At 34.6% G+C, this 18,441-nt stretch overlaps 1 protein-coding gene across 1 annotated transcript; it reads left to right on the forward strand.

Moving 5' to 3' along the window:
• Positions 1-1,928: 1,928 nt before the first annotated feature.
• Positions 1,929-17,622, forward strand: LOC117120286. Its single transcript, XM_033265295.1, has 13 exons — positions 1,929-2,087; positions 4,718-4,816; positions 5,420-5,469; positions 6,746-6,934; positions 7,076-7,190; positions 8,951-9,082; positions 9,630-9,860; positions 10,522-10,611; positions 12,913-12,978; positions 13,393-13,481; positions 13,927-13,985; positions 14,867-14,958; positions 15,239-17,622. Exons 2-13 carry the CDS (start codon positions 4,760-4,762, stop codon positions 15,842-15,844), a joined length of 1,776 nt encoding a protein of 591 aa, XP_033121186.1. The 5' UTR covers positions 1,929-2,087; positions 4,718-4,759; the 3' UTR covers positions 15,845-17,622.
• Positions 17,623-18,441: the final 819 nt, after the last annotated feature.

Raw genomic sequence — 18,441 nt, forward strand, 5'->3', positions numbered from 1 at the left:
CCGTCGAAGCATTTCTGCAGGACGAGGTCATCAGGGATGCATTTGGTGAAGACTTTGTGAAATGCTTCGTTGCCATAAAGTCTCATGAAATGCAAAAAGCAAGAGAAGCAGAAGAAAATGGTGATTCTATGTGGGACTGGAATATGTATTTTAAATACATTTAAAAAAACATTAACTTCATTTTTTCTTCAAAATATATAGAGTAAATCTACTGGTTCTGAAGTAAATTTCAAATTTTAATCAGACCCCTTTCTTCTTTTAGATACTGTCTGTTTAGATAATGTTTGTATAACAATTAGCATATATATTATTATCATAATATTATTATAATAAAATCCAATATACAAAGATTTTTGATAAACATTTAAATTATAACTAATAGTATTAATAGAACAAAAGTCATTAAGGTTCAAAATGGAAGGTTTCCCCAGAAACTATAAAGCTTATACAAAATTAAAAAATGAACCACATTTCGATTATAAAATTAAAATTAATGAGCGGTAAGCAGTAAATAAACAAATTGTACCGGTATACAGATGTGTATAAGAGACAGCCCCCTACTCTTCTCGAATGATGTACTGGGTTCTTTAAAGTGCAAACGAGCCAAATGCGTACACTGGGCCTATGATTTACAGTCCTTATCCGAGAAGACTTTTTCCACCAGCGGAACCATTGGTAAGTGAGCCGTTCGAACCAGCGCCGATATTAGAGTTGAAGCGGTGCCCCTGACTTAACCGCTCGTCCAATCAACTCGCCAAACGCACAGTGGACTTTACAATATGCACTCTATAACTATTCGACCATTGTGATTTTTATTATTTATTAGTCTTATGATAGAAGACAAAAGACATGCATTAATCAGCATTGTCCTACTATTGAGTAATTTGTTCAGATGTCGTGGGAAATCGACGACTGTCCTATTATATTTTGCTACCCTTTGAATAATTGCATTATCTGAAAAATATTAATTTGAATTGTATTATTATTTATATTTTTTGTACGGTATATATGGCACGTTTTCGTCACACTATTAATTATTGCCATGTATACAGCCTGTCTCTTATACACATCTAGATGTGTATAAGAGACAGATATATATATATATATATATTGGTATTTCATTCAAACATCCAGTGTAAACAGTAATAATACATAGGGCCTGGATGAACATTATGTAAGTTGAGAATATGATAAAGATAAAAAGCAGAACTTGTCTTTAGAAAGACGGTAAAATTGAAGTTAGCACAGCCTTTTATATTTCCGTCTATTTGTATAGGCCTACTAACACGTAATAGCCTCTTTCCTACGAAATGAACTGTGAAATACGGTACATCTTATACTGAGGGGTGTATACGAAATAGGCTTCAGATTGGACTTAAGCCATCATCTTCTTTCATTGGTCGTTCAATTTCAATTTTCCCACCAAAAGATTTTTTCTCTATGCGGACCGATAGGGGCTTAAGTAACCACTCACTGGACCGATTTTGGCCCGGACCAATTTTGGCGTGAGACATGCCTACGGCCAGGCAGGAGGCCGCCCGGCCGCCTCCTACTACTAATATGAGACCTGTAGCCTAAGTTTTTTAGGGTGTCGTGGTTGACGGTATCTTTAATGTTGGAAGTGTCTTATTTTTTTTTAGAATATGAAAACAACTTTGGTGAATGGGCCAATCTACAAGTTGAATTTGATTTCACATTCCTGATTTAAAGCAAAATCCAAATAAAAATGTATAGACATACGACCTACGTTTCAACACAAATTAGAAAAAAAAATGAATGTAAAGTAATGTTTATCACACACATGGAAACCTGTTGAGCTACAATTTGTGAACTGTGACAAAAACACGCAGTTAGTAGGCCTACTAAAAGATAAATGAGTCACTTTGGGCAATTTATTTCTTTTATTCATGCATATGCAAATTAATATTATAATTTGCCATGCTTGAGCAATCGCAGTCTGTCTGTGTTTTGTGTGCTTTGTAAACATGGACGGTTTTGTCAAGCAACGTTGGGATATTCACATAACAATATGATCACTTACTAAGTAATCAGATCTTTATGCTATAACCCACCGCCTCTGTTATTACGTGAGTATGATAAGTTAATGAATGGTCTTAATATTATATCCAGGCCAAATAAGACTAAGAGTCTAGGCCTAGGCTGTGCACTGCCCTAGCCTTGCTTGCTAGGCCCAGGGAGTTGTTATAGCAACTCCCTGCTAGGCCTAGGCCTAGCTAGAGAGGAGGAGAGGTCTATGTGGACGGTATCTAGCCACCAGCTACCTACTGGTAACATGAGACCTGGGCCTACCCAGGACGGGTGTCGGTGAATCCGTACCAAAACAAACCCGTACCCATACCAACCCGTACCCACTTTGGGTTGGTATGCCAGCCAGCCTACTAGGGCCAGGCTGGTATTTTCCTGGACTCTATTCTTTAGAACAGAAGCTAGCTAGGCTTAGGCCTAGATGTATAAAAGATAAGATGACAAATAAATAAATATTTTTTTGTGTGTGTGGGGAGGGGGGGGGGAGGTCGTCAGATCGGTTTCTGGACAAAACGACAAAAAACCAAAACGGCAATGATAAGTACCAAAACGGCAACAGACCAAAATGGCAAAAGGCATAGACCAAAATGGCAAAGGAGCAAAAATCAGCGCCAAGAATGAAGCGCCACCGGGCCCGGGCAGCAGTTTATAATTTTCTGAATCGTTTTTTTTTTTTTCTTTTTTTTAGTTCTGTGTTGTTTTTTTTTCACACATCCATGACGAATTATTTTGTTATTTTAAAGTGTTATTTATTTTTTTTTTCTTTCCGTTTTTTACTTTCGTATTAGCCTCATATTATCTGTATTTTAAGGTTTTAATTATTTAAATGTTCACTGGTTTTATATTGTATGTATTATATTGTGTTCCCCCAATCTTTCTTACTATTGAATTTGTGTGTTGTATTGTTGTAATTGTTTTTACTATTTTTATTATTATTATTATTTTTCATTATCATGATTAATGTTGTTATTCTTTAAAGTGTTTTTTTTTTTCGCGCTTTTTTTACTTTTATGACATAAATTGTTTAGCCTCATTTTGTCTGTATTTTAAAATTAATATTTAAGTTATTTAAAATATTAAATTATTGTTTACTGCTTTTATATTGTGATCCCCCAATCTTTTTACTATTGAACTTGTATGTTATACTATTATTATTATTATTATTATTATTATTATTATTATTATTATTATTATTATTATTATTATTAATCATTGTACACTTCCATGTTTATAATTGGGTTTTATGTAGTGCCACATTGGAATTAAGTTTTACTTCTTAAAGAAAACTTTCATAGACCATCCTTGCATCATCTTTTATTATAATATTTTTTTTGTCCTGCCTTGTGCAAATTTGATCTGTTCTGTACAATGTTTTGATGATGAGAACTAAACTGATGATATACCAAAATAAATATTGAATCAGAATGGTCTGTTAATTTTATTTGAGTTGTACTTTTTTGTTATAATTAGTAACAGCAGTTAAAATTAACCATCAAACCGAGGTAAATACAAATTAACAAAAGTTCATGAATAAGGTGCAAAATCAAGAGGGGGAACGTTACTTTTAATAACCTTTTAATATAAAAAAAAAGGCGTTTTTAAGCAAACTATTGTTGATTCGGTAAAATCAATTATTAACTGTGTTGCCTACAGTTTATGGTCAACTGGTTTTGACTTATTGCCATTTTTGTCTTGCCATTTTGACTTATTGCCATTTTGGTCCATTGCCGTTCTGGTCTAAAAGTGTTGCTGTTTTTAGTTTTTTGTCCATTTTGGTCATTGCCGTTTTGACTTATTGCCATTTCGGATTTTTGCCGTTTGGATCTGTTCCCGTCAGATCAATCGATTGCATGTGGAACGAGCTATCACAATCCATAACATCCTCCCAAAACGAACAGTATTTATCTGTAATCCAACCTATGCATGAATAAACACACAACATGCACACTATACTACCATGTATGATGGATCAGTCATCTGTTGTCTTGTATAAAAATGAAGATGAAATCTGAAGTTGCATACATTTGTCATTTATTAAATATTTCAGTGATCATATTAGGTAATATCATTAGCCAACAAATTTAAAGATAATTTAATTAATTAAATTTTAGATTGAGTAATTGAGATTTACAAACACTGTGGAACATACAGTAGGCCTACGGTAATAACAATTTCAGTGGCACCAAGTTCTGGAGTTTGAAATAGAGAGACCCAGAGATGGACTTTCACAAATGGAGGGTGTAGACCACCACATCTGCAACAGAATTCTGATGGCATAACTGGTGGCTTTCAAGATTTGCCGGATGGGGAGGTTGAAGACCTCAGCAGAAGACTTATTTCCAGTGGGGTCCTTTTGGTGGTGATTGGGCAGTACACCAGGAGACAATTCCCTACTCTTTTCTGAAGAGTGTACTGCGTTCTTTAACGTGCACATGCGCCATAAATGCACACAGGACCAACAGCTTAAACATCTCATCCTAAAGACGGTGCACTATTGTAACTTGTATTTCAGCCCTCCAGCTGAAACACAAGGAGAGGCAGTGATCGGAATTGAACCGGGGACCAGATCTGCACCGTTCAGCGCACACACAGTTGCTACCACCAGATTAGCGGAATTAGCTAAACTCCTTTCTATGGGTTTTAACTACTGTATTATCTTTTTTCTTAACAGACATAAGCCTTTCTGCGCAGCCTTGTCATCAGTGGTTGGAAAATGGCCGTTCCAAAACAGAAGACTTCATCAGTGTGCCAAATGGAAAATGAAATTAAGGTGAAGTTTACACATGGTGTTAAATATTCTTGAGCCTAGCAATGGACTCTATTTCATTATGAGCAGTAGCTACTCACAGCACATACAGGGTAAAACCAAAGTAAAGCCAAATCAATGCCCGAGCAGTTATGGCAGGGGCATAACTAACAGCCATAATATCAGCACTGGTTCGAACAACACTTTTGCCTATGATTCTGGAGGTGGAACAAGTCTTCTTGGATAAAGACTATAAACTGTAGACCCAGTGTACACATTAGCTCATGTGCAATATGTAGAACTCAGTATATCCTTTGAGACTAGAAGGGGTTTATCCCGCTGTACTGGTCCATTTCACAGCAGCCCCTGTCATTGTGGACTAGACAGCACCTTCTTGGCTTAGGGAAAAGTAAGAATGAGTTGTCCACATACGTATTGGGCCGAAGCCTTCAAATAGGAAGATGGCACTACATCTCGGAAGAAGATGAAGTAAACCATGTATTCGTGTTGTGTTGTAATGTTAAAAATTAATATTATCATCCCCACTTGATTTCTCTGACCAACTTGTACTAATTTCCATAAATACTTTTTTGTATGCTCTTAACATCTTGTATTGTTTTCCATTAGAGTCTGAAGGAGGAGAATAAGCACCTGAAGATGGAACTTGAGGAGATAAGGTTGGTTTGGTTATCTTTTATTCTTTACTCCATGATTTATAGTGCAGATCATTCTATTGTTCATAATACATGTTTATCGGAACATCAATTAAGAATAAGCATATTCCGATGGTGTTTTCATCAGGAGATTTAATTGCAATGTTGTTTTGCCTACCTGACGTGAACATCATTGCAGTACATGCTGATACACAGCTACTTGGAGATCGGATTCAACACTAGCCACTAAGTGCAAGCTTGGTGGTCTAGTGGTTAAAGTACCAGGCTAGTTTATCTGGAGGCTGTTGGTTTGATTCCCACCCAAATCACTTGCAGGATTTTTTTCACATATATTTGGGAACGTACCGAGTATTCAATACAATAACATGTCACGTAGGGCAAAGCCTCATTCCTAATAACATTATTGTCACTATTATAATAGCATTATATATTATACCATACACATAATGTCATTAATATCCCAATAGACTAGACTGCACTGCATGGCAGCAATGAAGTCTATGTTAATGTTTAGTTTTCAAGTAAATCTTTATAATCCATCTCTGAGGTCTGTACCTGGCCTTGCACACTGTATTTTCAAAGACCAGTACATTCTTATTAAAACATTTGCATCCTATGTACTATAATAATAATTTTTATTCGAACATATAATGATTAAAGAGAATATGTAATTCTTAAATGTAGCAAGTAATACAGTAATATGTATAGGTGTAATTTTTCCACGTCAGGTAAGGCAAAAATTACACCTATACATGTTTCTCCTGACGCAAATCCAGTTATTGTCTATTATTCCATCACGACAATAACAATCACTATTAATACAGTAATAGCAATAAGTATACTAGAAGGTCCTCAGATTCACATTTAATGAAAAGATCACAAATACAATAACAAAATTTGAAACTAAAGTTATTGGGATCGCATTGAAACTGAATGGAGGTTTGGGCAATGATACAGTTGCATCTTAATTAAAAAATCAACAAATTTAACCCTTGAAGTGTCATGTGGGGTTTTTATTGGTATCCAACCAAGTTTGCCATATAATGTAGATCGGGACGTATTCATAGGTGACTACCGTTTATCATGCAATTTGTATTTGAAATTTTTCTAATTTATGTCTTATTTTTTAATGTTACACTATACATTGGATCCGTAGTTAATAGAAGGGAGTGCAATTGCCCTTCATTGTATAATCTCCATAACAAATCCTATTACCGTATGGAAATTTTCAATATACCAATATATTATTAAACACAGACTTAAATTGTATATATTGCAGATCATTGTATAAACAGCTTGTTCATGAAGCTCCCTCCGAAAAGTTTGATGAGATGCGAGTGAACCTGTTAAAATCGCAGCTCATACAGCTCGAGCGACAAATATTGCTGCAATCGGAAGCAATAACCTCCAGAGCAGACATCCTGCTGGTGGTTGAGAATGCCCTCCAGTCAACAGCAGATTCAATGAGGTATTACTATACTTAGAATTTATCTAACTACTGTAGTTGGCTATCTCCATCCTTTTCATATTCAGCACCATAAAAAGTATTTTGACTCTAAAACAAATATATAAACAACCTCTTCTTACAATCACTCATATATATCTATAGGAATTTGCTAGCCAGTGGCGTTTATGGTCCAACGGTACCAGTTGAAAGATCGCAGCTGATGAAAGTTATTGAAAACCTTGAAGGTGCTCGACATCGCTTGTATAAGAACATAGAGGTAAATTTGCAAATTACTGTACATATATAAGTGATAATAAATTGTTGAGAAAACATATTGTCCCCATCAATTTGAATCCAAGATCTTCTGATTACCGTTTGGATATTTGAACAACTGAGCTATAGCCTGGTTCACGTCGAAGTTAAGCCACTTATCTAAATCTTGAAATATGATATGATTTTCCCTAGTTGCTTTCAATGCCAAGTTAGAGCCAGATAAACAGCCAGCCAGCTTCATGGCCGTCGACGTCACACTGTGGAAAGGCTTGTTTAATAACGTCTACTGTATTTTATGAACCTCTAGTACCAAGGGGTATTCGTTAAAAAAATTGACAAATTCATATACCTACTGTAGATCAGGTGTCAGTTTCCACTTAATAGCCTAGCTATCCTCTGCCATTTATATATAGGCGACTAGCTAATACGAACCAACCGACAGTGCAGCAGCGTGGTCTACCGCAATAGTAGTAGGCTACTAGGCCGTAGCTAAATTTACCTTTGATAAAAACCAAATTATTTTAATCGCTAGCATTCTCCCATTTAACAAAATATGTTTTATTTCTCATTAAAACGTCTGTATACTTTATGGACCTTTCTGTCATGTTTTTTTGCAGTTTTTAGATCGTTGAATTTGTGTTGTTAACATTCACTTCGTGAAAATCTAACTTTGCAGTGTCAAAAAAGTTGCTGACTTCAACACACTTATTTATTTCGTCATTGTAAACATGTGGGCTCATTTTTACAACTGGCATTGGTGGTAGGAACTGAATTAATAGCGACTATTATAGCAGAAATTGAAAAGATGAATTGTCAATAAATAAATACAACAAATCTGATTTTATTATGAAGAAAAATATACATTATCACTTTGAAAACAAACGCAATCGGACTTTTTATCATTATTACTTGGTCGATGATGCAACGGTTATTTGTATATCGACTATTCGTAAAACGGACGTTTACTGGGTTTTTACCCATAATATTACAAATAATTTCTGAAAACCAGACTAGTGAGACACTTTGCTGCTGTTGTTAGCATTGTTGGACTACGTTGTTGCCAGCCAGAGGATGATAATGGTGGTACAACACAACAACGCTGGCTTAGATGCCTACGTTATGTAATCGTGTCCTTGTAATCTGAGCCAACTTTACCGTTATGCAAGTTAATTTACTGTTATTCTAGTGAAGTTAAGTCACTTAACAATAAGTGACTTAAGCCTTTATCTAGCTATAATTGACTGGTTCACGTCAAACTTTTAACTAGTTAAGTGGATCTATATCCAGATAAAAGTTCGACATGAACCAGGCTTATGAGGCCAAGTTGTATACACCCTTAAATTTTTCCTCACGGTATTACGTAATGCTCAATAAATAATAATTGATAACAGATCACATGTAAAAAGATACTCACATACCAGACTGGGAATATATTAATATATATTACACAAAGAACAAGCATGGCTAAAAATGGAGTCGAATAGCTTAGTGGTATATTGAGATGCTTGCCTTTTAATCCCAGGGTCTTAGGTTGAATACCTGTGGGAGCAGGACTTTTTCTCAAGACCAAAAACTCCACTCCCTAAGACTCATAAACAGACTACACTGATAAAAGCAGGATACGCTGGAGGAAGGGTAATCCTCTACAAATATGGTTAAACAAAATCATTATGGTTTACTATCATGTACTTTGTACTTACAAGTAGCTCATGTTGGATAGAATGCACTTATTCGAGTTGTTAAAAATTGTCATTTTCCTTCCAGAATAATTCATCTGAAAAGCTAGCTAAGCCAGTGCTGTACATGGGAGAGTTCCTAAAGCCAGGCCGGGGCAGGGAAGTGACAGTACTAGATGTGTGCAATGGGACCACCGAACATATCAGCTTAAAGCATGTGGTGAGTAATCTTCATAGGGTATAGGGTAAACTTTGCGTGGACACTCATCAGAAGTAACGCGCGCGTAAAATGTTACGTCTGTCGTAACCTTTCTTCAGACGAAAGGTCGTCTGAATATAACTAGATATACGCCCTAATTTATTTTTGAAAAAAAATATTTCAAATATTATGACCCTGCCCCTCTGATTCCTGGTTTTATAATTCCAGATCTGCCCTTTTCCTAAATAAGGAGCTGTGCTAGATGGTTTATACATTTTGCAATTTGATTTCTTTCCATGGTTTTGTTCCCTCCAACTGCCTCATACTGTATATACATTATGAAACTCTAAAATTACAAGCCTCCCTCCAATTAAAGACCATTTTTGTTACCTGGGTGTCTGTGAACTTTAGCAGTTTTGGTTAATTTAAACAATACAGATACTGTACAAGACATTTTTTAATTTGAATATTTATTTGAAGGTTGTCTTTAGTTAGAGGTATTTGTATAAATTAGAGTTTTAATTTTTCTCTACTTTGATGTTATCATTAATATATATTTTTTTCACAGGCCAAATTGGAATCAAAATTATTTACACTACAAAAGAACTTACATGCGTTGCACCAGTCAATGAAACTATTCTGGTCACATGATTTTAAACAGCCTGTTTACACCAACCAGCAACTTGGTCTACCTGTTATTCAACGGTTGTCAGGACAACTGGCAAAATCTGAGAAATGTCTAGAGCAGTGCTGCCGTGATCTTATAGCATTGTCAATATTGGTGCCCACCGCACCATGGGTAAGGTGATTTGATATTATAAAGCAACTATTCAATATGATTGTGTGTTAATATGACATAAGGACATATTAATCCTCTCATGCATTTTAAAAATATAAACATCCTGAACTATACATGCCAGTTATTTGCTATGATCATTCATTTGCATATTAACTTAAAATTTATTGTCAAAAATATAACAAATAGTTCATTGACAAAGGGTGATAAGGTATAGCTAAATAAAACTAATCTAAGCTTAACACCTTCTGATGAAAAACAAAACATACCAATTTTTCTAGAATTATTTACAGTACGTTGAATAAATTAATTTGGACAAACCAGAAAATATACAAAATTATAAGCAAAACTAATAATAAAATTAAAAATGTATGTGATAAATTGTAGTAAATGGATCTGAAATGTATTTAATAGATAAATTTAACAACTGCTTTAAAATGATTTCTACAAGTAGTATTTCTGTAACTAAGAAAAGATCATTTCATATTTAACACCATTAAATGAAATTGTTTGTTGACCTAAATAAATTTGAGGTTTGGGCAAGGCAAAATTAACAGTTTTTAAAAATCTAGTGTTACATGGATGTTTGATATTTTGAGAGTAATCCTTAGTAGAATGGGGTGTTTCCACTGAAAAACTCTAAATTATTTTTGCTTATATTCAGCCTGTATTGAACAAGCCACCTGTTGTCGAGGTAACAACTGAAATGGTATTATCAGCACTTCCAAATTTTCCTCGTAGTAAACAGCAAGAAGTAAGTGTCTACAATGTTTGTTTTTAATTCTTAAATACACTTAATATCCATGTGGCACATCCTACAAGCAATTAACAGTATTTGGTTCCGAGAAGTAAGTAAGTAAGTAAGTAAGTAAGTAAGTAAGTAAGTAACTTTATTGCTTCTCTTTATAACAGTGGCACAACCGTAAAGATGTGCAACAATAACAAAATCAGTAAAAACTTAATTACTGTGATTAAATATAGTAAGGAAATACTGCGGTAGAACGAAATATATATAAAAGAGGGTTTACAAAAATAGTAATAGAGATAATAATAAATACTAATACTAATAGTATAAGTAAGTATGTTAATACACATACACTTATACACACACATACATACATACACACACATACACACCCACCTACACCCATATATACACACACACATATATTATATTAATGTTAGTGCTATTGTCTTAACTACTAGGCCTATATCCTGTCTCTTATACACATCTAGATGTGTATAAGAGACAGGTAATTAATAGGGTTTATACAAAATTTGATATTCGTAATGGATTTCTAAATCATCAAACAAAAGATGGTATTTAAGTTCAGGGGAGCTTGATGTGAATAATTCCCAAAATATATGTAAATCCTTTTTGTATAACTCCTCTTTAAGTTGGTCAAATATTAAATTTCTAATGTTCTTTAATCTGGTACAATCAAATACAAAATGATTGATGGTTTCCTTTGTCATGCAGTCACATAATGCATGAGCCTAAATTTTGAGGTGACCAAAATTCATTTCTTCCTTCAAGAGGTATTGAGTTAGAACGAGCTTTAAATTTTAAACTTGAAGCATGAAAGTTACACTTTTCTAATAAATACTTTTCCATTTTAGGTTCACCTTTGTATCTTATGTAATGTTTTAAGGATGATTTACTTAAAGCATTGTTATACCAACTTATGTTATCTTTTTTAATATTTTTTTCTTTGAAGCATTTAAGCCATTTGGTACAATAGTCAATGTTAAAGAACATTTGTAAATAAAATTTATTTAAAATGGATTCAATATTTTGAAGCCATTTCCAACTCTTTAAGCGTAAAGAGAGCCCTAAATAATAATCTTGGCCAGCGGTGTTCTTCCATATTTTTTAGTCTATAAAAGTAAGTTAATAATCTTTCTGATTGAATAGATTCAATTTTTTGCCAGCCAAGTTCACCATATAAGGCTTCCTTTGCGACATATCTGGGTGCTTTTAATAGGTATCTGGCCATTTGGTATTGTAAATTTTCGATTTTCTCAATAGATGCTTTGTAATTGCAAACCCATATACTGCTTGCATAATTTATATTTGGTATTCCAATCGCTTTCCAAAGAATATCCCATAATATATTCTGTTAAAATCTTCCTGTCCATTAATAATAGATTTTATATACGATATATTCTATTTCCCTTTTTAACTATTTCATCTATGTGACAGGTATCTTTTATTTTTCTAGATATAAACATTCCCAAATATTTATAAATATTAGCTTCATTAATGAAATTATTACCAATTGGCCATTACCTATATATATTAAAGCGTTGCCCAGTTACAATGACATTGGACTTCATTCAAATCATTTTCCATTTTGTAGCAAAATCATTTGCCGCATTCAAAAGTAATTATAAATCTTGCTCACTATCTCCAATTAAAATAATATTGTCTGCCCAGAATAAACTGCCGATTTTTACATCAAAAATATTTATACCTAAACCTCTTTCCTTAATAATCTTATTGAGCTCATTAATGTATATGAGCTCAATGAGAAGAATCTTTTGGATTGTAATGTTCCGACGTTTCAATTATAGTAGTATACTCTAATCGTCCTCATTCTTGATCTCAAGACGGTTAGTTTATACTAATCAAAATTTTGGGACATTTCAAATCTAAACGATTCTTCTCAGAATCAAATACCATCAATAAGATTTGTAGTATATGCCATGCTTTTAATTAATTATTAACTTAAGCTTGGGGAAAGATGCATCCAAATTTGAAGTTTTAAATTCAAATGTTTTTCCTCAAAACAAAAACCAATCTCACAAGCTTGTTAATGTTAATAAATCATAGCAGCTTGCAATCTAAACGGTTCTCTCGGAACCAAATACCATCAATAGTTTGTAGATGTGCCACATGGTGTAACGAAAGGTAACGAAAGTCAATTGATAATGTCAATTCACAATGAAAACTTTTTTAAAATTTCTAAGCTAAAATTAATTATGGTACTGTACATGTAGTTATTATTTGCTGGTTCTGTTTTTATAGTTCTTAAACACTCTTTTGGTTTCTTAGGGTAAAAAAATGATAACAGCACTAACAAAGGCTTGCAGTTACACTAGACAAGTGGTGAGATTGGAGGTAAGTTAATCAATTTTAAATGATTAGGTAAAATAAATCTAATGATTATCGACTATGAAACATTTCATTTGTACTTGTGTTAATTGCCAAGAAAATTATTTATTTTTTCAATTGGAAACTATAACTATTTAAATGCATAGGTGACAAGTTTTCGTTTTTGTAAAGCTAAAATGGAAATATATAAAGTAAATCTTGTTTGTCTGCTGTAGAACAATTTAAGAAACGACAACAGCAACAATTTCTTATCCCATTTGTACAGCCTCCTGATGAAGCCTACAACAGTATGTAGATGATAGTTAAAAGTGCTGTTTACATATATTATTTATATGTAAATTAATTTGAATAATGAGGTAGTATAGTATTAAAACATAAACAATTGTCCACTAAGGTTTAAAGTTTGTTCATTGATTCTAGGCTAAAGCTTGTGCAGAGGAACTGAAATATCACCAAGCAATCTACCAGCTCCAAATGGACTATATGCAGTCACTGTTTACGGCTGTCAGGTAAAAAGCTTAATCCAGTGGCATAACGAAGAGTCACAAGGCCTTGGGGGTGAGAAAGTGTTGGGGGCACTATGCATTTTTGTAGTTGATTTGCAGTGGAAACATGTAGCGTGTTATATTACTATAATTTAATTTGAATTCTCTTTGGAATTCTAGTAGTGGTTTACTTAATTATTTCAGAGTACTTTTAGCCTGGTTCTCACAAGAGCCCTATTATCCGGATCGGGAGCTAACCGTTAGTGCTAACCGTTAGCGCTAACCGTTAGCACCTGCGTGAGAACGCCCGATAGGTATCCGGATACCGCTAACACATGTAATGACTCATGTGATCATCAACTGACGAATCAAAGTACTGTATTAATGTTTATATTTTATTTCAATCTCGGATGGAATGGAGTACAGAAAATTATCCTGAAATATATCATGGTTCTGTTTTTTCTTTCAGTGATGCCTACTGTAAATTTGAAGGCAACATTCAACAAATGCTTGGTAAACCCTTGAAAGGTAAACCTTCCTTTTGTTCCATGTTTGGGGGGTGGGGGGGGCAGCTTGTTCTGATGACCGTTCCACTGGCAGCTGTGTCCATGGTGTAATTGTATTGACCCAGACCTAGGACTTTCCATCACAACCTCTTTGTAGGTGGAACCATTGTGGCACAGCCAGGGGTTGCGCCAGAATTTGCCCGGCAGGGGGTCTGACGATGGGAGCTGTGGAGAGCGTAAGTGGGCGTGGTCAGATGTTGCTAAAGGTAAAGGTAGGAGAATAACCCATAACTTGCAGCGTCATTGTGCTGAATTGTGTATGGTTGTGGTCCGTGACTACCTAGCAGCCGTAAAGAGGCGCTTCTTGGTAGATACAAGTTCACATCATTCCACAACAACAGGGGCTGAAATTAACCGTAACATCGGGTAACCCCCTACTCTTCCAAAAGATGCAATGGGTTCTTTAAAGTGCACACAAGCCAGATGTATACACTGGACCTCCATTTTAAGTCCTTATCTGAGAAGACTTGGTGCTTGTAGCTAGCTTGCCACTGCCTTACCGCTTGGCCACTCGACTCGCCTCAAAATTTCTCGGAAGTAATCCCCCAGAAACTATGACATTTTAGGGTCTAGTTTAATCGATTTTAGAGCCTAGTAATATGTTAAAAATACATATATATTTTTTTCTTCTGACAAATTGTTTTTTCCCTGATGGGGGCCAGCTCTCCCCAACGGGGGCCTTTCACTGGCGCCAACACTGGGCACAGCCCTATGTCTTTGGTCTCTGCCACCATGCTTCCACCTACAAAGAGGTTGTAAGCTGTTTCTAAATTTGAGTATTATAATTATGATTTTTCTTTAGATATTGTGATTTCAAGTGGGTTTTTTTTCTGTGTTTTAAAGATGTATTAGATTCGTTTATGTTGTTGAGAGACTCTGCATCAGAGGATGCTCTGAGAGATTTCTTGGCAACTTTTAAAGATCATGCTGATACAGTAAGTTTGCTAATTATTTTTTTAATGTTTCAGCAACATGTATCACTATGGCAAACACATCCATCTACCAAAAATTATTTTAGTATATTAACAGATTTGTCAAGGAATAGATGAACTACAATGTTTACAAAGTACTATCCATCAATATTCTAGGTGTTTCTAGACCATGCCAAGAACGTCTGTGTAGAATCAATTCATAGTTAGCCGATACAGTACAGAATTACTAAATAATGGTAATTATATAGTGCTCTCTATATTATTCATTTTTGCCCTTGTTTAGCTTACAGATGCTGTCAAATCACTTTCACCATGTAGTGACAATGTGTCAGATGGGACTCATAAAGCATTGACTGATTTTGGCAAGCAATTCTTCATATCAGTTGACACCCAGTCAAGAAAATGCATTGCTGAACGAGATCGCCTCGCAAAAGAGATTGAGGAGGTTAAACAACAGAGGGAGCTGTACAACAGTGAAGTCAAAGATATTTTCTCACCAAAACCAGAAGTTGAAAAAGTGGATAATGGTACCATAGAAGAAAATAAACACATTTCAGATATTTCTCATGAGTGTGGTGATGTTTCTGTGAAGAATGTCCCAGTAAGAGTTAGCTCGGCTAAGAAGACTCTAAACGGGCCCAAAAGTAGTAATGATGTAAAAGGCAGTGGTATGAAACAAGGGTTGATTGAAGGCAAAGCAACAGTAAGGAATGCTCACGATAGGGGTAATGGCACAATAGATGAACAAGTAGCCATCGCACCAGTGACACAAATTCCCACCTCTAGGCCAAAAATGGTGAGGCAGAACAGCTCCGGTGGTACACCAAGCAGGATAGCTAGGCCCACTAGTAGCTTGCAAAGAGGCCTTAAAAAATCACCAACAAAATAAGTAAACATATTAAATATTATATGTACATTCCAAACTATTCACTGTACTATATTCAACACAAGGTATATTTTTCAACTTCCAGTCAATGATGTTTACAGGTAATGCAATAGTAATAATTATGAGTGCTGTAAGATTCCTCTATGCACTTTTGTTTTTCTTGGTAACTTGTCCTTGTGTATCTAAAACATTCAATTTTCACCGATTTAAATATACTGTACTATTTTAAGAAACCTTAAATTAATTGCCAGCTAATTTAAAGGCCTATGCAGAAAAATGGTATTATTTATGTGTCTGTAAATTTGTAACAAAAAGCAAATTCTAATTGAAGATTAAACAATTCAATTTTGGTTTTTTGTATATATCCTTAAAAATGAATGATGATAAAAGTATAGTAGTTAGGAAGGTATTCTAAAAGATTTTAACAATTACATTTATTATTTTTACTGAATATTCGATCTAAAAAGTGTGCTATATATGGATAAATTAGGATTATGTTTTAGTTTTATGGATAAATTAGGATTTTGTTTAGTCTTATGGATAAATTCGAATTTTTGTTTAGTTTGCTATTTTCACTATACTCTCACGAATTTCAAAATGTACTGTACACATGTAAATTGATGCTGAGGTAGGTAAGGGATGCTATAGGTAAGTAAGGTAAAGGTTAAAACCTGAACCTCTGCGCTCACAGGCCAGATAGCTTGTCTCTCTCTCCTTGGCATTTGGGTCAGAATGTGCAAGGCTGTAAGGGTTTTGCCACTCTTTCCACACAAGTTTGTTTAACCTTCACAGCATATGCCGGTACCCATTTATGCTCCTGTGTAGAGTGAGACAAACGTAGATAAAGCATCTTGCGTAAAGCCCTTGCTGCGCAAGTGACTTGCGCAGCAAGGGCTTTGAACCCCAACCTCAAGTCTGAGACACAACTGTTGCACTAACCACTTCCACTAAACTATGAGGTCCAGTGGCAGCGCTACGGGGAGGGAGAATTTCCCTCCCCCCCCCCAGACGCTGGTACCGCCACTGATGAGGTCCTAAAAATACACCATGGAACCAAAATTAATGCTACCAGGAAGACAATAAATTATTGATGTTAATTATTAAACTAAATAAGTCAATTGTCACATCGTCATTTTACATTCCACCTAACTTTCAAGTTATTTTAAGCTCTGTTGGAAATTAAAAGCCTTATTAGGAGCTGTTATACCTTTCAAAGCCACCTTCAGCCCCTGCAGGGACCTAAACTTCTAAGCTAGGCACCACTATCAACGGCAGAGACTCGTCTAAACCTTTCCTTCATTATAAGAACGCTGCATTCCATTTTTCTAAATCTAGATAATTAGTGTGTGGACATCTGTTAGTACTATTTAAGACTTATAGTTCCTGTAGAATTATATGAACTTGGTCAAACCTATCTTTTAAAATAATGACACTAATAATAAATAGTATTCAGATAGATTAATATGAGTAATAATGTCCTGATAAATGCAAATTATGCTACACTATGCAAATTTGCTTCAAGTAATTATTCATTGTTGTCTCCAAACTTTGTAACTTTTATATTACCGTACCACCTACATACTATTGTTGTGTCTTAAAAGCAGCTAACACATTCTATGCAATAACTATAATTCCAGTCGATTCAAGTGAAAATGATTTGTTTTGTATACAATTAATAATCTAAACCGCAAGTTCAGATTGGTTGTACTACTGTATTCATTTCGAAACATTTTACTGCAAAGCTGTGATTAATTAAAGTATGTGCAATGCAAACCATGTTATTTCTGGTCTTTATAAGTCTGTTTACTTAAAATCTCTACACTTAGTCTGGCAGCTTAGCAGATGGATGTGGACGTTCCGGACAAAAGCACCAATTTTTTTTTTGCATGCTCCTTATGGTCATAGCATTTAATTTTCGGTAGGAACCACCTCATCCGAGGTCATTATGGCGGCCATCTTGGATTTCAAAATGGCCGCCTAATAAAACCTATGTTTATCTATATCTCCGCTTCTAAATCACTTGGAATTATAATTCTAATGTCTGAAACTATTTTTATATGGTCGAGGAATACCATCATACCATTTTTGACCTGGTCAGATTGCCACGTCATTTAAGGTCAAATATTGTATGGTATCTTAAAACATAATTGTCATATTTTACATTAGAACCATACCCTGACTCTCAGAATTCAAAATCTTTACTATGAACTACAATATTTCATTCGAGGTCATTCTGGCAGCCATCTTGAATTTCAAAATTACTGCCACGCACTTCCTATATTTATCAATACATCGGTTTTTAAACCACTTTAATGAGAATTATGATATCTAAAATTATATTTCATGGTCAAGGATTTATAACACTTGTGACATGGTGAGATGGTCATTAAGATCATAAAAGGTCATTCAATGTATACCATACCATTACCATTTTTCACTTGGTCAGATTGCCACAAATAGGTCATTCAAGGTCAAATATTGTATCGTATCTTAAAAATTACGCAACTCATGTATTACATTAGAACTTTAGAATCATATCCATACTCTCAGAATTCAAATGTTTTACTATGATATATATATATATACTCTTATACACATCT

The sequence above is a fragment of the Anneissia japonica genome, unplaced genomic scaffold, assembly GCF_011630105.1.
Source record: "Anneissia japonica isolate Jap-2015-1 unplaced genomic scaffold, ASM1163010v1 scaffold284947_len354889_cov159, whole genome shotgun sequence".
Classification (NCBI taxonomy): domain Eukaryota; kingdom Metazoa; phylum Echinodermata; class Crinoidea; order Comatulida; family Comatulidae; genus Anneissia; species Anneissia japonica.